General features: G+C 40.2%; 1 protein-coding gene across 1 annotated transcript in view; it reads left to right on the top strand.

Annotated features, from left to right (window-relative positions):
• The first annotated feature begins 423 nt into the window (after positions 1-423).
• LOC133969876 (rho GTPase-activating protein 32-like) overlaps positions 424-20,927 on the top strand; it is a 52,559-nt gene continuing 32,055 nt past the window's right edge. The window contains exons 1-4 of the mRNA XM_062406583.1: positions 424-518; positions 12,685-12,790; positions 16,811-16,905; positions 17,221-17,305. Coding sequence (XP_062262567.1) covers positions 424-518; positions 12,685-12,790; positions 16,811-16,905; positions 17,221-17,305 — 381 coding nt within the window. The remainder of the gene's footprint in view (positions 519-12,684; positions 12,791-16,810; positions 16,906-17,220; positions 17,306-20,927) is intronic.

Here is a 20,927-nt window from a genome sequence, read left to right as displayed (position 1 = left end):
ATTCACACTGGAATGTGTGTGCCAAAATCTCCGTGTGTTCACACTGAAGTGAAATCTTGCCTTGCAAAGCTCCATCAGCATGACTTATTTGATCTACAGGCTACACAGACACAATTAATGATTTTGTTTCACTCTCTCTCTCCCCCTACCCCTTTCTCTCATTCTTGTCCCATTCCAATCTTCCTACTAAATTTGTATTCTTATTTTCACCCCACATCTTTTTTTCACAGTCTTGTCTAATCTCTCATTATTCCCCCCATTCCTCTCTCTCCACTTTTATCCCTCGTCATCCTCCCTCTTGCCTCTACATGTGATTTGTTTTACCTCATTCGTCTCTCTCCCTCCTGATCTACCTCTTCACACTCTCCCTCCCCCTCCCTCTCTGCTTCTCTGGCAGGCTGCTCATTGCAGTGAGTCAGTATCATGGAGGCAGGCAGCGGGGCTGCCGCAGCTGCTGGGAGTGCAGCACTAGGACTGCTGGGAGCCACAACCACATCCAGCCATGACATCTTGGACAGGTAAGCCTGGTGCACACCCTGAGGAATGGACTGACCCAAATGTTTACGATCAGTGAGGAGGGGAGGAGTGTGTATGTTTGGAGCGACGGACCACACCTCAAGTTCTGGTTTGATAAGCTTATTAGTTTTTAGTTATAGTAGGGAAAGGGAGAGTATATGAGTGTGTGTACGTTTTTGAGTGTGTTTGCAGTACCACACAGCAAGCCAGTCTTCTTATGCTGTCTTTGCATGTGTGTGTCTTCCTCCCTTTCCTTACACTCACTGTATGTGAAGTCTCTTCTCTGGTCTTAACAGTTGAAGAATCTGTTTGGGGTTGCCTCCATGTCAGTGTAGAGTGTGCGTGTTTATGTGTGTTTGTGGTTTTTGCCTGAAGTGTGTGTTGATGATAGAAAGTGTGTGTGTGTGGGGGGGGTGTTACTTGGCTTCCTCCATGCCTCAAGGAGAAATGACACCAGGGAATGCGCATGCAGAGGAGGAGGGGGAGACATTGGTAGACGTGCCTGAGCTATAGCTGTGGCGATAGGATGAGTTTGCACAGTCACCACCCCACCCCCTATTTAACCCCCACCCACACCCCATCAACCCATAGCAACTGGGTGACTGCCATCACTGGCTGTCACTGCTGGAAACCCCTCATTCAGATTTCCTTTGCTTACGGAGTCCAGCATCTCCCAGCTCCAGCGACCAATACCTTCACAGCGGTGCCGAGTGTATAAGCTTTCAGCCAGTTACGTCATTGCTACCGCTGTACACCCACATGCCCATGCACTGTCGTCACATACACACACGCACACACACAGACACTTGCACGCACACAGACACACACAGACTCACATACACACACCCTTAAGCACGTGCATTCACAGAAACACACTAAGATAAGATGTATCTGGTACACATGTATGCTCCACAGGGATGTTTTAGAGGCAACATCAATGTCACATGTGCAGACGAGAAACGCTGAAACGCGTAATCTTCCTAGTTAAGGGCTTCACCACATTTTTCACCTGTGTACGTCAAGCTCTTTCATCAGCTAGCAGTTTGGGATATCACTCATCTTCTTGATATTTCAGTTGCTACATGCCATGCCAATGATCTCTAACTCATCTCCAACATGTTCCGGGGATCTCCTTTGACACATTACAGTACAATAAGAGATAGAAGATGAAGGCTGTGACTCAATTACTTGTCATTTCCTTACTATATCTGTGAGTCACCACTCATGCTCCCACTGGTGAGGACACATTTTCACAATCCTTCTCTGAAATACGCCGAAAGATCCATCTGCATGTACATGCCATCCAGACAGGTAGCCAATGACTTTTCTCCCCTACATATCTGCTTTGGCAGCATGATGTTGCTTTTTGCCACTGCTGTGTGTGTGTGTGTGTGTGTGTGTGTGTGTGTGTGTGTGTGTGTGTGTGTGTGTGTGTGTGTGTGTGTGTGTGTGTGTGTGTGTGTGTGTGTGTGTGTGTGTGTGTGTGTGTGTGTGTGTGTGTGTGTGTGTGTGTGTGTGTGTGTGTGTGTGTGTGTGTGTGTGTGTGTGTGTGTGTGTGTGTGTGTGCGCGCACGCGGGGGGGGGGGCAGCAGCACAGGTGTACATCCGTCTGTGTTTTGGCAAATGTGTCCATATGTGCATTATCTTTTTTTGGAGGGTGGGGGAATTACATTTAAAACCGCGCAGCCCCACCGCCCCTCCAGTCCTGAACTGGGTCTAAATCCTGCACCCGGGTTACCATGGCAGCAGCAGCTTAGCATACATTAGACAGCAGTCCAACATTACTATTGAAAATGAGTGAAAAAAGAGAGGAGTAAAAATGACAATAAAAGAGGAAAATAGAGAAGAGAATTGCTAAATTGAGTCTTGATGATGTCATGTACAGTAACAGGCATGTGTGTATTCTCAGTCCGTTGCTCATTGCAGTAGGGTAATACTTTAATCAGAGAGGACATGGACATTGCCGTTTGGACAGGGTTAATCAATTATAAGTTGTCCTGTCAATCGTGGTGGATGGAGAAGGATCAGCAGCCAGGACTGAGGAGGGCAGAGAGGAGACATGGGTCCCCAGGAAGTGACACAGATCAGAAAATGAAAACGCTGTAAAAAAGTATAGTTTGTGTTTCACTAATTCAGTAAGACAGAGGATTAGACAACAGCGCTGTGTACTGTTAAGGAGGAGGCCCATGTCAGCATTTAAGATCCCATGAGTATGGAAGTAAGTAGATCATGGAGCTCCTTCTTTCAGGTTTGCACAGGCTGCGGAGTTCAGCGCAAGTCTGAAAACAGCTGTAGTGATGTCATCAGATTTGCATCATAAACAATGGAGAGTTTGAAAGATTTGGGTTATTTATCTGGCAGGAACAGTATCTAATAGAGTTTGATCCATACAAACACAGTATTTCCATCTGTGATGCTTTAACCATTCTATCTCTTGCAAGTCCCTTGATGGCTGTGCCATACCCGATCACTGGAGAACTGATTCACGCAGATTCATTTAGTTGATAGATTAAAAGTCGACAGAAGACCTACGCAGCGAAATGTAATTTAATTTGGGGTGATGACAGTTGCTTGTGTCTCACTTGGCTGTGGAGGTGTAAAATTCTCTCTGTAGCACTGTTGTTCATTGTCACTCTGAGCATTTTAAGCATCACTAATGGATAATTTAGATGATAAATCCTTCTGTAGAATGAGTTGCCACGCACTGCATTCTCAGAACCTGTAATGGGTTCATAAAATGTATGTGGCCTTTTAATGTGGAGGTTTCTTTAGACCTATCTATCTTCTATCCAAATTGTTTCATATCCAGATGACCATACATAAGTATTGTTTCTTGTTGATCGTATCTTTTCTTGACTGAGTAAATCGGGTCCATGTCTTTGCAGTTGAAAGTTGCAACAGCAGCAGTTGTCTCCTTGATCTTGATGATTCTATATTGTGTCCCAGCCAAAAGCACCCCTGCACCTTTTTGGCTCTCCCTGTAGACATTTTTTGATCAGTCTCAGACCACGTCCATGCTACGGAAGTATTCCCTCTGAGGTAAATGCTCCTTGTTTTTCTCCTTTATTGTTTGTGTTGCCATCAAGTTTTTATCTTGCCTGCAACTGGGTGGAAGAACACAAAGCATCTTATGAATGACGAAAAGAGAGATGGAGAAACAACTTATTACACAATATGTAGTGATACACATATTGACACGGAACTCATAAACACAATTTGTATGTTTCGTGTTGAACTGGCTAAAATAATACCATCATAGTTTATGACGTGTTTTTTTAATAATGATCTGTTAAATATATTTAACACCATGATAATAAGGAAGGAAACACATTCAGTTTTAATGTTCATTGTAATTTGTTTACAAGAAAGCTCCAGGGCACCTTTTAATTTGGATGTCAAGGTATACATTTATTGTGTTCGGTAGTGGTGGAAAAGTGTGTAAAGCTGCTCTTCCACTTTTCCCCTGCATTCTTCATAAGCTGAGACAACACTTTCTACCCACAGTCAATCTTTTTCATTGGCTTTTTAAACCTGGTCCCAATTTCTAACTGGTATCATTTCATTCAGTGTAAAATATGAAACTGCATTTCTGTGTCCCAGCTTCTTTTTAAGTTCTTAACATATGGGGTAATGACCGAAAAGGCAGGTTGGAGTGACTGTTGCAGGGGTTTGAGGAAACATTACCTCAAGGCCTGTTTGTGGATTTTGCTGCTTATGCTGCAGTTTGGAAGTGCCGACTTTGGCTTTCTGTCTACTGGGATGGGGGGGATGGTAACAATACCTTTTTAACAAATGTTGAAAAAGGGAAAACTGGTTGATTCATTTCCTGTCTTCGTCAGAACAGACTGCGTGCATATTTTGCTGGAGTTCACCCTGCTGTCTCCAGCTTTAAATGTTATATATATATATATAAAATCCTCATCAGTCTACGCAATTAATTTTGCCACAGATGGACTCACTCTGAATGTTATTAAAAAATATTTATTTTTCTTATTTTTAATAAAATAGTGAACATTGTAAACCTGTGTGCTTGTAAAGGGTTGTTTGCTTGGCCTGTGGTAATGTTGGTCGCAGATTTATTTCTAAACTGAGTTACCTGAAGTAATTGAGACTTGGCAAGTACAGTCCAGCTGAGGGACTCAGCCCACAGAACCATGAAGCCACCACTAATGCACAAAGAGCCGTTTACCGGTTTAATCAAAGTCTGCTGAAGTTTAACTCATCAAGCAGAACCCCAAACTGGAGAATCAGTTGTAGTTGCAGCTGATGCGGAAGACCTTTTTGTCGTGAACCTGTTGTTGTGATTGAGAGATAAACAAAGCGTTGGTCGCCAGTTTATTCAAATTGTATTAATGTTTAACGTGTTGCATGTCCCAATCACACCAAAATTGACACTGCACTTCCTTAGGCCCTTGATGATACACATGCCAAGTGTGAAGCCGATAAGATTTCCACCACTCTTCCACAGATACATCATGTACTGCATTTGTGCCATAGAGGACAAACGGTTGCATGCACATAGCCTCCATGCCTTTTCGCTTGTAATCAATGCCTTACAACAGCAATGCTGCTGTTCAGTGAATGGTTACTAATACAGCTATCCATTAGATCCATTCCTCAGCTTGCTGAGGGGAAATATACATTACTCTCAGTGACCCGGTGTAGGTCGACATCAATTCATTTAGTCACTGGTGTAAATATCAAAATGGAAAATTAGATAGACAAGTGTCTCCTTGTCTTGCCTGAGATCCCGTATGGGGGACAGATAAACTGCCTCGGGGGAATAAGACCTAAATTGCTGGCTGACCGGAGAGACAGTGGATGAGATTTAGAGAAGCAAGCATAAGGTTGAAATCCTCTGTATTGCCCACTAATAGCAGAGCTCCCTCCATGTTCTTTCATCTCTCTCTATTGATTGCTGCTTTCCAAAACTCTTTGCATCTGCAGTGGAAACAACTTTTGTTCAGTTTCCAGAGTAGATTTATACTGTAAATTGTGTTCAAGAAAATAAGCCTGGACGCATGTATCCTTAGGTCAACAGTAGGGCTGAATGGTTAGAAGACATGGTGTAAAGTTTCTGTAGGTACCTCGGTTTTAAGGTCACGGTTTGGTTTTCGGTACAGTAGAAACAAGGAACAGATAACATTAAACAAATTTCTTTATTTCTTTTTATTCAACCTGGTTAACTATGGTTGCGTCTTTCTAATTGTAAAAAAGTATAATAACAAAATAAACACTCATGACATAATACTTTTTTTTTTCTCAAATGAATATTATTATTAAATACCTATTTTCGCTTTTCTTTTATTAAAAACAAATGTCTTGTCCACATGGTTTGCAGAGAGTGGTACTAACAACATCTCCTCTGTGGAGAACACTCTCACTCTAGGGACATAGATTTTGTCCTTGTCCCACTAATGTTAGTGTTATTTCTAATGTTAGTGGGACATCACTCTCTTGATGTCGTTTCTGATAGCGGTTGCGCAATGTCGGCATACAGCTTTTTTCCACTTGTCTTTTGTCTGTCGTCATTATAGTTGACTGGGAAACTGAAGTGTTCCCACACAGCGGACTTAAATGAGGAGGTCTTCACACTCCTGTTTGTCTGCGGTCGCTATGACCACGAGCTGACCGCTCATCCGGTCCTTTGCTCAAGTGGTCCCTTGGAATTTGAGACCCGTATGCCCACAGATAAGTTTTGCGCATGGACTCCCTGCATTCGTTCGGCACACGTGCATGTGAATTGAAAGGCCCGTACCGGAGATTTTCAATTACGATACATGTACAGTTAGACCCTATCATGATGAGTTTCAAATGCTAATATAACATCAAACCTCAAAGAGTTTAATCTCTGTTTCTACAAAAGCTTCTTTGACCAACATGTAGAAACCAGCAGTCTTAAGTGGAAGCTAACAACCAGGCAACAGCAACACAAATCCAGTGCAGACTAACAGTGGTCTTGTTTTTGGGCTGCTGACATGCTCTCAGTTTAGATATCAATATCTGCCTTTTCCTTTTTCTCCATCTTGCTCATAACCCAGCAAAGGGAGACTTTGAGGATTCAGACAGTGGGAGTCCAGAGGAGTGTCAAGTTACCTGCAGGGCTTGAAAGCCTTTAAAAACACTGAATTTATTTTAGGCAAAAAAGGCCTTAGAAGGCAGAAAGCTTAAACTCATGCTTCCCTGCTGTTGTTTTCTGCAGGACAGCACAACCTTTTTGACATTGATTAAATGTCTTTAGTCACCACGAAAACCAAGCTTGAATCTCACCCTCAGATATTCTGTCACTGCCTCAGCCAGAGTCTGCTAGTAGGAACTGTTATCGAGCAGGGCTTTTTTGGAGCTTCTTTAGTAAAGATGCTAAGCAGATTGTGATTGCTTTCTGGATGGTTTTACTACTACTCTATTAAGGTACATCTTATACCTAATTAAAAGCCTAGTTACACCTTTTGTACACCAAGCGAATATATGCAGGTAAACCCGCAAAAACAACCCTTTGCCAGTAGAGGAGTTAGCCTTTTTATGCCATTGTGTCACTCAACTAAAGTACTCAAAGATCACTATTGTCAAAATAAGCTATGATGAAACATATCTGACACACTGTTCTAAATCATAAGAAGAAACTGGTTTCAATGTCAGGTGTAACAATTATCACTGTACTATACAATACACACATGAATGACTCATGCCAGATGTTTTATGTTGTGTGGAATTGCACTTGAAAACGTGAACACTTTTATTATTCAGACAGCCAATTCATAGTTTGCTTCAGTAGTTTAGGCCGTGTGAATACATTATTTACTACAAATAAAACTTTCAACTGAGCCTTTTATAATGGAGTGGAGCATGAGGCGCTCCTCTTCTTCACTCTTCAGTCTCCACTAACCAGATATCGCTGTCACCAGACCAGTGCCATAATATTCTCTGGTGGGCATTCTTGGCAGTTCTAAAGGTGCTCCGTATCCATGTGTTCAGTCTAGTACAGAAAACATGCTATGCTCTTCTTAAGAGTTGCTCTTCATCACAGCCACCCAAGCTGGCAGAACTTGTTGCCTTCGTCTGGCTGCTTTTATTCATGTCTGGTCTCTTGAATGGATCTGTGCCGTTTATTAGGTTTAAAACGGACTGACTGTGAGTTGCAGCTTGAAGCTCGTAAGATGACATCTGTGTTTCTCACATATGATGATTTTAAGTGTGTGGGGGGAGGGAGGAATCATCTTTGCTCTCATCTGCCATTCTGGGCTCATTCTGTGTCTGCTGTTGTCATTGATTACTGATCTGTCAACAGAAACAGAAACACATAATATATGAAAACACTATCAACCTGCCATGTGCTAGAAAGCCCTTAGTAAGCTCGGTTACCAACCAGCCCAAAAGAGTTTATAGAGATGGTCAATGTGATGGAGATAGATTAGCATTTTATACATTTATTTATGTCCGCTCAGTAGTGTATTAGGAACAACAAGCTAAACCGAATGGACTCTGACAACAGACCTTTTATAAATTCAACCTAATGTTTTTTTTTCTTTCTGTCCAAAGTGACACATTTTTTAGGACCTTATCAGAATTCATCTTTGTCTACACCACATGCACGGAAGCCAGGCATAGACATAACTACTGTGTCGCTAAAATGTATCATTTAGGACCCATAGCCTGCATCTTGTGGTGGAGACTGCAGAAAAATTGGTTGTTTAAATTATTGAAATGCTAACTATTACCTTGATTTATCATCAATTATGAGCACTATTTTGAATACGTTGTCTTCTTTTGTGATATTAAAGTAAAGCTCTTTTGTTTTTGTTCTGTATGTTGGTCAAAGGAAAGCAATAGATCACTTGTGACTCTGATGAGCTTATTCAATTAATTTGTGACATTTATGCAATTCGATATGAGGTTGATCTATTACAGAAAATGTGCTGATAAATTGATCATGAAAATAATTTTGTACATAGGTCTCTGCACAACCTGGCTGTTGCATGTTCACTTTAAACAATTTTCCAAATAATTATTTATGTACTTTAATGTTACTCTGTGTGCACAATTACTTTTGTTTAACTTCAAATTTCAGTTTTAATATAATATACTCTACTTGTTTTAAACAGACAAGCAGCTGTATGAGTGCTGTGGTGCAGTCGTGAGTGGTCCGCTGGTGACTGCGACAGTGGTTTATCTCATCCTCCCTCATATCTGTTAGCTTATGTGAGGACGAAAGACCTGTGCTAAACTGGCTGTGACAACTGTGTTGAAATATTGTAATATATGGAGCATATTACCCACAGGATTTCTGTTTGGGGTTGGGCACAGGTTGAGTCAGACATTCAGTTACGAGGAAGCTTAATAGCAAAGACAGGAGAGACTGGTGGGCTGAGGATAAATGCAGTGAGGCTTTCAGAGCAGAAATAGAGCTGCTGTTGCTGAAATTCATCAATATCTGGATATGTTTGGAAAACATTCAAGATTGAGACATTCACACCACATTAAATGTATCCTCTCGTTCCTTACAGAGCTGCAGAAAAACACATTTGTCTTCGCTCTCACGGCTCTTGCCTGGTTTTGAAAAAGGACGGAGTGTGGGCTGGAAACAGGCAGGATTGCCGCTTAACACCAGTTTAAAGCACACTTTTATTGCTGCAGGGTGTTTGGAGCAGGTGCTGGAAGGAGCAGCTCCTTTCTCCTGCCATGCCTTCTCACCAAGGAATGCTGGGAATTCTGGAGTGCACTGCACTTGTGAACAGAGAAAGTGATACTTGGCAAGTGAAATGCACTGCTGAAGCTTGGCCTTTACCCAGTGTGTCTGACAGAGCTTCATAGTTCACACTGACAGTAGTTCTGGAGTCTCCCTGGTAAGTGGTGCCTAAACCATGTCATTAGGGTGGCAGTGGTGAAGGAGTGTCAGTAAGTTATTTATCATCACTGCATAACTGAGAATCTACAGTTTTGAAGATTACTGGTTCCTTATGTTTTGGATAAACTGCTATCCTCAAATAATCGATATTAAATTTATAAAATGTGGCCCTGCATTACTTGCAAGCATATTTATTAGATTTTAATATAAATAATATTGAACATATTTCATTTGAAAAAAACAATAATTCTGTCATCCACATATGCATGACCTAATAACCTGTGCTTCTGATTCCGTTCACATTTTCCCTCTAAATCTTTGCGCATGAACACTTACTGTTACTCTCTTAAGGGCCCATATTGTGTCAAATACATTTTCTGGGCTTTTACCATCTGTAATAACTTGAAGGGGTCAGTAGGTACCCTCAAAGTATGAAAACAGCTCCCCACCACCACCCCTCCACACCAAACCCAACACTAAGCAGACATTTTGCTGAGCTACCACAGGCTAACCACAACAAACAACACTGAAGAAACACTGTCAGTGTCCGTGCACATTCCTCCTAAGAACGTTACTGTTCGAGACCAGCTGTTAGGCTTTATTTCTTCCGACTTTCTGTGTCGCTGTGCTCACTACGGAAGTCTATTGTACTGTAGCTCAGGACATTACTCTTACACTGGCCGACTTTCGTGCAAACATGAGGACGGTGTAACTTACAGTTCAGAAACATCCTGTTGTAACTAACTGTAAATATGTGGCAGGTCTTCAATAGCTGCAAACATAACGGGACTTTCAGCTGTGTTTACCAGAGAGATCGTAAATGTGCCAGAATGAGATTGGTGATAGACCTGGTCGGTGTCACTCAAAGTGCAGTAGGCCAATCAGAGAAGGGGCTCAAGAGGCAGGCAAAAACAGCCTGTTCTGTCTGCTGCTCCAGAGAGGCACAGAAGAGAGGACATGAAAATACACATTGTAGCAGTTTTTTCGACTTTATATACGTTTATACTGATATATCATCTTAGGAGTACCAATACCTCAATATAAACCCCAGAAAGGTGCAAAATATGGGCCCTTTAATTTTTCATCATCTCTGCTCTGTCCACTCACACACACACTTAACTCAGCTTAGTTTTAAAATAGCTAGGTTTTCCACCACATGTAGATCACATTCTTACTGAAATTAACAGAAGTGGCTTTAATTTTAAGTTGTTCCATTTTTATATTGTTCCAATTGTACCAGTCAGCTAACTCTGTAGCATTTACAATGTTTATCAATGTCGATCAATATACATTGTCCCTTTTCAAATTATGAATAAATAAAATGAATGCTTAATTTATGTGGCTATCTTGATCAGAAATTACACACTCAAATTCTTCAGGTGGATTTTTGAGCGCAAATTTTATATCTTCGTGATGCTAATGTAAACGAAAAATATGGTTAATGTTTAGAATTATGTTTATGGTAATATCGTCACTACGGCTTATAATCCATTCCGTACCATAGAAACAATTACTGAATTTGTAATGCTGTATGTCATGTTGGATCTAAGTGTATCTTTAAAAGGGATAGTTAACCGAAAACTGAAAATTCACTGATCTACTCAAAACCATAACATGCCTCCATACTGCTCCTGTGGTATCAGCCAAGTAACCTTTCAAATTTGCCTCGAAATACCATGTTTATAGCCTAATTTTGCTCTGGTATCCTCCTCTTGAGCCCTGTTCACGTTCCTACCCACACACTGCACACAAGCACTCGCTCAAGCATTAACATTGCTACAACTGCTGGCATGGCTACTTCAGGTTGTGGACTTTTAGGCTGAAAAGAGTGTTTTTAAATGTTGGAGCAAACCGACACTTAGATGACACCATACGAGCAGTATGGAGGCATTTTATATATTTATATTATTTGATTTTGCTGCAACGCTGTTTATCCCTGAGACGCGATACAATTCACTCACCCCTCTATTGGCATAGTGGTGAGTAGCTAATGAGTGAATATACATTTTACAGTGAACCATCCCTTTAAGTCCTTGTATATTGAGATATAAAGGCTAATACGAAATTTTCAGTCTGAGTAAAAGTGGCTTAATTTGAGTGAATGATATAGGTTGCATCAGAGGTTGTGTGAGTGCTAGAGAGCGAGGAGTACAGAGAAGTGACTAAACTTCACTTCTCTGCATCACTACTAGGAGTGCTCTGCACTGAGGTCCAATTATCTAAATGCAGAGATGTTGTTTTAGTGTTTGCTGAGTGCCATTGTAGCACTGTTTCATCTCCCACAAAAACAAATCTATGGTGGGTCTGCTCTAGTTTATTAGACTCACTGCTGAATTCAGGATGCATAGTGTATGTGCACTCTGTGTGCATCAACCGTCACTTTGTGAAATGCTGCCGTGTAAATCTGTTTCATTTCCATCCCCACTCTCTTCTCCTCTCAGCCTTTACGGAAACAAGGGCAGTCTTTGAAGTAGATGAGCTGACTGTATATAGGCAGACATCTCATCAACTTTAAGTCTTTCTGTGACGGCAGTGCCAGCCCCAAATTTATCTTCATCATATTATTCGATGCCTGGGCTCTGTGACATTTCCTTTGTTGTTCTGTGGATGCTGAACTCATTCAAAATGTCATGAACTGGGCCCTGCAGCTACTGGTTTGGCCTGTGTGAAAATATTCAAACTGGCTCAACATCAGACTGCACCATTATACTGAATTCATAGTTTAAGCTCCTATATCAAACCAGAATTGACCGGACTTTTTCTACGGGACACATTCAACTTTTCCCTGCAAGATACTTCTCTTCACCTACAAGGCTTATGATCAGAAATATCTTTCCTGGGCCAGTCACAAAGCCCTGATCACTTCAGAGCTTTGTATTTCATGGTCAGGCTACGACTAAAGATTATTCTCATTATTAATTAATCTGATAACTTCATGTATTTTCTTAATTAATCAACTAAATGTGGACAAATTTGGACAAATCTGTATTATGTTTTCCTGCAGACAAGTCGCATTGTTTGTTTCGACTAAAATCTTACAGATACTCAATTTACAGTGATATAAAGCCAAGTGAAAAGCAGCAAACTTAAAAATAAGCAGAAAATGGCTTATCATTGCAGCCCATTTCACAATTGTAGAAAAATACTCCTACTCCAAAACAAAGCAATGTAACACCGTTTTCATTTCCCGCCTTTTCCTTCAGTAATCCAAGATGAAACTAATTATTAGCTGCAGGCTTGCAGCTTTAAGGTTAATATCAGCTGAGTGAAATTATTGCAAGTTTAGTTCTAAGTTTGTGTATTTGTGTGGGTTTATGCTACAGTGGTCTGAGGCCTGGGCGTCACCCAGAGGAGGACGATATCGTGCCGGAACTGGCCTACATCCATCCCAGAGAGAGACCTGACTGGGAGGAGACCATCAGTGCCATGGTGAGAGACACAGACACACACTAGCTTCCTTGTTCTTTTTCTTGCATGAACACACACATTTGCTAAGGTATGAGATGGTCACTGTTTTGATAACATACAGTGCATTCATCACTGTCCAGTTCTCATCACGGATCAGTTAAAGTGACGTAAGTCAGATCTTCTGATTACACCACACTGATACGCTTGTTTGCTGCCTGTCACTTCCTTATCTGTTTTTAACCCAGCGGATTGATTAGCTGTGTCTTTCTCTGCTATTGAAACCGCGTCTCCTCTGCGCCTGAAACACTATCACACTATCACACATTCATGATTAATGCAGAAGACTGTTGGCGTCCTGAAGCTACCCTTCTCCACACTCTTTGAATAGATAGTCATCTACCTGCCATCTGTGTACTCATTCAGGCCACCTCTCCATTCACCAAACCGCATCATTCATTATTTCCTTTCCTTCCATCTTTGGTTTGGGTCTTGCTTTTTGCATCAACAGTCCGCTGAAAATGAGGCCGTCTCCATGGTAACATGCAGAGCCACCCGTGGTCGGCGCGTGGTTGGAGCCCTATCGCAAGTGCTTACTTTTATCGGGTAGTGGAGAGAAAGAGAACAACAATCTCAGCAGTCCAATGAATATTGATAACAGAGGCGGAGCAATTAATACTGCACGTCTGCTTTTCTTTGTTTAATATTTGATACAAGAGGGAGTCTATACTGGAATAGTTTGCATTATGTATGTTGTTTTGTGGTTTCAGGAGGTGATAAGAAGCACTAAGCATCATAGGGAAAGCTTTCACACCAAAGCCCTGTTGCCCTGTGTAGGATATGTATTCTGTATAACTGTGGAGAGAAGCATAATGGAACAAAACATTTCCACATCCCTGCAATGGAAAAGATAAAATTAACAGTAAAATCTTTTTCAACGATTATCTGAATCATACAGTCAGAAAAACACAACTGAAATTAGCTATTTTTGTGTATTTATACATATGCACATTTATCTTAACTTAACCTAATGCTAACGTAAAACAAGTGTTGACTCTGAAACAATCCTTCAAAACGTCCTCATAATGCAGAAGACACACACACACACACACACACACACACACACAAAATTAGATTTTACAAAATTTACAAAGGCTTTTAAAACATTTTAAGGTGTATTTTGATAGTCTTATATATAATTTCAAGTGTTATTAAAAAAGTCTTAAAACATTTAGATATATACAGACGCATGCACGTGTGAGATGTCAGAAATGTGTGAAAAAGGTGATTCATTAAACTGACCAAAACCCAAACATTTAGCAATAAACTAAAAACAGAAAAAGCCAGCAAAGCCTCTGCGAAAACTAGAGAATATTTATCCTTTAACGTTTAATAGATGACAATTAAAAATATAGCTGCCGATTTAATTTTTTTTATGCCAACTAATCGATTCATAATTGCAGCTTTACTATGAACAATTTCAAATGACTGCTGTGTTTTAAACAGTTGCTGTCCACCTCTGTCAGACATGTCCAGTTAACACCTTGCACAGAGGTGGACTGTCCCGGCTGACCTCATCTTAATGCCACCTTCACTGTCACTGACAGTCTGGTTGTCGCTTCACAGCTCTGACTTTGTCTCTTCCACACCTCACATGGCCAGCAGCTCTGTGGTGCAGTTTTCTTACACATAGATTACCTTCTCATAAATGTGTTTATTTTTTCCTCACCTTTATTTTTTTTATGTTATCTTGTCTCCCAGTTTGCTTCCAACAACCTGGTGTCAGTTTACTAAAATAAAAACAAAGTAAATACATTAACCAATAAAATCTGCCCTCACCAAAATAGTTTCCCTAGGCTCTGTTTGTGTTGTTTTGACCACAGCTGCACTTCTGCACGTTTTAATTTGAGCCAAAGGAAGCAAGCGAGTGTCTTGGTAAAATAATCACTTTATAACAAACTGGGACTGATCCAATCATTCACGCATCTTTGTCTCGAGCTTGCCCAAAGACTGTAATGAACTAAAATATAGGTTTCATCATTTGATATCTCAGCACAAAGTGACATAGGAGCCAGTGATTACTATCCATTATGGGAAGTGGTTTATGTGTTAAAAGCAACAATCTATACACCAGAGCTGAAGTCTGATTGTTTTTTTAGCATGGAATGGAAAAACCTTGCAATAGGGGGCACCCATACAAACAACTGAATCAGGTTTCTGACAATCACATCGACCAATCAGAAGATCGTAGAAGTATTGAGTGCTATTATAAGATCCAGGGTTTCTGCTATCTGATAAATACTAGAAATATTAAGCATGCCACCAAATCCAAATGCTCCTTTATTTAAAATTGCATAATTTATTCACACAGATAAGCAACCGATTTAAAAATGAGGTGAAACAGAACATGAAGCAGGTTTTAAAAAGCCCTCTATCATCCTCATTTTCACCAAAACAGATTACATTACATGTCATTTAGCTGACGCTTTTGTCCAAAGCGACTTACATTTTTAGTACACTCAACATTTATGAGGGGCCATTTGTATCTTGCCAAGGACACTTAGGCATGCAGATGGGAAAGAGTGGGACTCGAACCAGCAACCTTCTTGTTGCAGAGCACCTGCTCTATCCCCTAGGCCACGCTCTCCCCAGTTCAGACCTATTCAACAGAAATTCTGCTCATCACAAACAATGTAACTATAGTGACTCTACGTAATGATCTTTCGCTAAGAACAAGGTGAACTTTTACTGAGGAATAGTACTGTGAGGAATATGCTATATTTAAAACATGATATGGCCTGATCATGTGTCACACATCCTAAGATATCTTGTGTGAGATTGTTTGTAGAAATGAAAGTAACAGGAGCGATGCAGTTACAATGTGATGTAAAGAAGCAGTGGAGATAGAATGGAGAAGAAAAACAAGTTAACTATTGTTCATTATGCCAAACTCTTCAATCGGACAAATCTGCTCAAATATTGACCTTTCATCTAAGAAGCTCATACAGTTAGGAAAACACTAAAATTGAAATGGCTGTTAAAAGGATAGTTAACAGAAAAAATGAAAGTTCACTCATAATCTACTCTGCACTATTCCGATGTAGTGGTGTGTGAAGGTTTGAGTCCAGAAAACCATTCTGCAGTTTCAGGGCCATACTTTGTTGTAGCAGAATCCAATACAATTAAAGTCAATGTTGAGTCCTTCTTCAGACGTAATAAAACATCAGAATAAAGATTAAATGCCTACATACTGCTTGAGTCCCGACTTTCATATTCCTCTCTAAACGAGGTCATTTGCCCCGTGTTTTTAGCCTAAAAGTCCACAGGAAGTGACTAAGCTAGCGGCCATAGCCACACAATGTTTTGTCTGAGGGTCCCTGAATGCACCTCGTATGAGATATCCAAGGACATTTAGGCTTAAAACACAGTGTACTCACCATTGACTTCAATTTTAGTGGATTCTGCTGCTACACTGTTTACCTATGTGGACTCAAACACTTCACCCACACCTCATGAGATGACCCAACTCCTATCTTAAATTTAATGAAACCATAGGATGCTCTACATAAGTCAGTCATGAGAGATTTTAAATCCACCATTCATCTTCAGTAGACTCATGCTTAACTTACTCATGCTTGATTTACAGTTGTAAACAAACTGAGGGATTCTTTTTTTGTAGTGATGAAATGACAAACATGTTGATTATGAAATTCACATCTTTATATGCCGAACAGCCTGATTCAGTTCATATATAAGGTTGGTCTACCATGAATGTCTCATGCTGAGGTTCCAAGGGCTTTTCACAAAACACCACAATAGATTATAGATGGCAGAGGATTTTACATTGAGCAGTCAGTGAAGTTTACAATCAGTGGACTTGAATCTGCTTGAAAGTTCAAGGTCTGTTGCTCATTTGAATGGTGCAGCAAAGCAAAACGTAACTGGAAAATTGTCAAGCAGTAGAACAGTAGCAGAGATATATATGTATACATAAGCCGAGTCACTATAATGTTGCGTGTGTGTGTTTGTGTTTGTGCACTGTAGGCAAGGAGTGCAGAGATCCCTGAGCTGCGAGCTGAGCCCCTCATGCGCTCGTGCAGCAGCAGCACGGCCAGCATGAAGGTCAAGAATGTCAAGAAGTGAGTAGATGAGACACAAACATATAAACACACATATATGCACACACACATGTGCCTGTGTGATCAACCTTTCTCACATATCTCCCTCCCTCTGTTCATCTCTATTTATTGCTCCTTACTGGCTGTTGATCGCCTGTGTTTTCTGGTTGAGTTGCTTCCATTCCTTGGGTCTATTTCTGTGTCTTCCTCCTCCTTTCACTCCCTCTGTTTACGCTGCACTCTCCTCCTTATACTAGTCATACACACTCCAAGGTGTTGCTGTGCTAAGAGGATGAAGTGCTAACCAAACTGAGTATGTGTTCCTTATGTTTCCAGACTTTGCTTTACCAAGGGCCACTTCCCGAAACTGGCAGAGTGCGCTCACTTCCACTATGAAAACGTGGACTTTGGCACAATTCAGGTAAAGACATCAAAGCTTTTCTACTTTATAAATGTTGGAGTTAATCACACATGTATCCCAGATGATGAAGAATTCCACCTCGGGCAGGGCTGATCGCCCTGAGGTGTGTGTGTGCGTGTGTGTTTCACCAGTGATTATAGATGACTGTAGATGTCAGTCATGGTGCAGACATGGCATATAATTTTATTTCCTGCGCTTGTTATCCCCCTTTGGTGTTGGGTAAGAAATTGGAAGATGATTTTCATACAGACAGAAATATGACTCACGCGTTTCCTCAAGTTGACAACAAGCAGATTTAATTTTGCTGTTGGTTTCGTTGGAGATGGTTGATGATTTGCATTTGTTTGATATCCTTGTGTCCCCATCGGCTATAGCATGACCTCATTTGTTTCAGCTTTACACGTCTCAGAATTGGTCAAAGTTACTCAGCACTGGTCTGAGTGCTGCTGTCATGTGTAGCTGCTGCAGCCTGGCCATTACAGCCACACACAAGCTGGATAACAGTTTCACTTCACCTTAAGCCCACATCACTTTGCCCAGCAGCATTTTTTGTGTAAATCCTTTTTGCATTTGATCTTCTAATCTTATTTCCTTGCCATCAAGATACCTCTATTAGCTACTAGTAACTTGAATACAACTTTCTCCTTACATCTAACTCCCCTCATCAGAGGTACTCTAATCATACAGTAAAAATTCAAAAGATGGAATAATAGCTAGCACCTACGGACATTGAAGTACCTTATGTCTAATATTTCCCCATCTATATGCATACTTATAAAATATATCTTGTAATTGTTATTGCTATGTGAGATTCATATTTCCGCTGACATTTCACTTAAATGTAATAGTAATAGTCTCCTGATTTGTGTTATAAGCTAAGATATTCTCTCAGGAGGATGACTATGCTCAACACCACCACTCAAAGTATAATCAAGTACTGATAACCGTATTAATTTCAAACCTGGTATTTTCATAGCCGACATATGTCTAGTCTATAGATCTGAAAACACTATTATGCCGTTTCCAGTTTTTCCTGCTCTCTGGTGGAGTTAGTAATTTTTGGTGATGTATTTAAACAAAAAAACACCTTGGGGTTTAAGCTATACCTCAAAATTGATTCTACACAGGAAACTAATTTCGCAAGTGTGTTCCTCAGCCTATGAAAACAATAGAATAGTGTCTTTTGTGCATCTGGAGTTCAAGTTTAAAATCATGATGGTTATGTCATCAGGGTCATATTGGCCTAAGACGGAGAATGATAGCATTTATAAAAACACCCTCTTTACCAACTGAAGGAATAAGTTTTGTAAGAAATGACCTTTATGGAGGATTTGATGAAACGCACTTCTGAGTTGCATTATGGGAATTGTGAGACCATGTCTTTTTCTAGGATCTAATACTGTGACCACAGCTGCTTCAGTTTTGATCAGTATTTACTCAAATCTGTCTCTGGTGACTCCAGATACATCTCAGTAAGTGCAATTCTAAATCACTGTAGTAGCCTACTCCCTCACATTGGATAGAATTTAGTTTAAAATTCACAGGTTTTTTGACTCTTGTTGGCATCTCATCACTACAGAGACTGTATCGAAGATCCCTTTCCCAGACTTTGCCATTATGTTGAGAAACCAGTAGAGGTCAGCAGTCAGCTGAGTCTATTACATATTGCTGTCTGGAATACAGAATGAGTTTGTGAACAGCTTACATCTGCCTCACCTGCAGGGTATTTGATGATCTATCAGGTTACACCACAGAATCTAATGTCCATTCACTGCCTGCATAATAGAAACTCTTGAGCAAATATGAATTGTGTGCAGTCAATCGACTGGTTCTTCTTTTGTTGTCCCAGCTGGGTGTGCTGCCTGCTCCTACTGTCACAGGGCAGCATGACTGTCTCTCCCACTGTGAGTTTCTTGTTGCTTTATAGCAGCCCTGCCTCTTTGTTTTTCTTTTTTCGCTGCTGTCTGGTTTTAGTATTCAGTGTAGCTCCTGCCTGTTTGGATTCTTCACTGTGACTCTCCCCACAGTTTAATATACAAGTTGTGTTGGATGCAAACAAAGAACAGAAATACAAAAATACATTAATCATAAGCCAACTGCAATGGCTACCCTAAGGTTTTCAGTAAATTATTATTAGTTTCCACTTGCACGGAATAGTTTCTAATAAATTAAATTTTGCATTTCTGTTCCTTGTTAGACAACACACAGTTTATACAGGGTAGAATTTATATCTGACACTACTAAGCGGATACTAGTTTGATAATATCGGTTTGTTGTTATATGAAATATGAAGGTTTGATTCTGCTACTGAACAAAAACACACACGAGCACTAACTAGAGGTGACTGCGAAATACAACGCCGCAAGACCAAATTTGGTCAAATGGTGGTGTCCATCAGAGGAACACAGTCCTGGAATATATTACCAACACATGTTAGAGACTGTGCCACTTACACCACCTTTAGAAAAAACCTTAAACAGTGGTTAGTAGCAAGCCAGACCTGCTCTCATATGTAACCTTTGGTCATTCTAATTTTTTAACATGGACTCTTGATATGGGGACCTATTTTGTGTGTAAAAGTGTTTTTTTTAATCTATTTTGTATACTGGTATGTTGTTTTTATGTTCTTGACTTGCCTTAGGACAACGGATGAAAATTAGCAATTAAGCTAACTCCGGCATATTTATATTGATGCTCTGGCTGACATATTGATGAATGTGCACTGTCCTAATCAAATAAAATAAAAATAATAACTCCAACAGAAAATCACACTTTCTTAGTTTATTAGAGGATTCATTATTCTGTATTGTTCCACCTGTCAGTCAGTATAATTAATGCATTGTCTTGGCTCAGCCGAACATGTTTGCTTGTTTAATGAATTGGTCTCAAGTGTATTCTTTTTATTTGGTCCAAACGATTCCAACATTATATAAATACTTGATGAACTGATGAATAAAAGACATGGCTGCTGAGTTCAGCATTCAGAGTGTCTCCACAAATACAATTTTAATATTTATCTCTGTGGTTATTAGAGTGATGTGTCTGTCAAGTTGCACAAGTACTATATTCATTTTTGTGATGTATTTTTTATGTGTGTGACATATTCAGACAGCTCATACACATTCACTGTCAAATATACTCTGTAGCAGTTTCATTTCTCATCTCTCACAGCTGCACCAGTAAAGTTAAGGAATATTTTTCTGTATTTAAAATTCACCTGTAGTTCTTCCACTCAGCCTTCACAGGTTGTGTGTGCAGTGTACTGGACTGAGACTAGGTTAGGACTTGAGATCAGATCAGGCCTTCTGCTGGACGACAAATTGTTTAAATTCCATAATAAAATCTCTTGTCAAAGGAGAAGTTGGGTCAGGCAAGGTTTTGTTGTGGAAACATTTGGATCTCATAGTCACAGAGGGCCCAAAAAAAGAGTGTGTCTGCATTAAGCAGCACTCTTGTGGCAGGTTTGTCTCATAACACTGGTATTTTAGATAATATTTGACTGTAACTAGTGAGTTATTTTGGCAAAAGATGTTGTTTTGTCAGTGATTTTATTCTTTGACACTGATATGAACTGAAATAATGTTCATAACTTTCCAGTTTATTATTATTCGTCATTATCAAG

This window comes from Platichthys flesus, chromosome 15 (genome assembly GCF_949316205.1).
Source record: "Platichthys flesus chromosome 15, fPlaFle2.1, whole genome shotgun sequence".
Classification (NCBI taxonomy): Eukaryota; Metazoa; Chordata; class Actinopteri; order Pleuronectiformes; family Pleuronectidae; genus Platichthys; species Platichthys flesus.
This window is presented reverse-complemented; position numbering and strand designations above follow the sequence as displayed.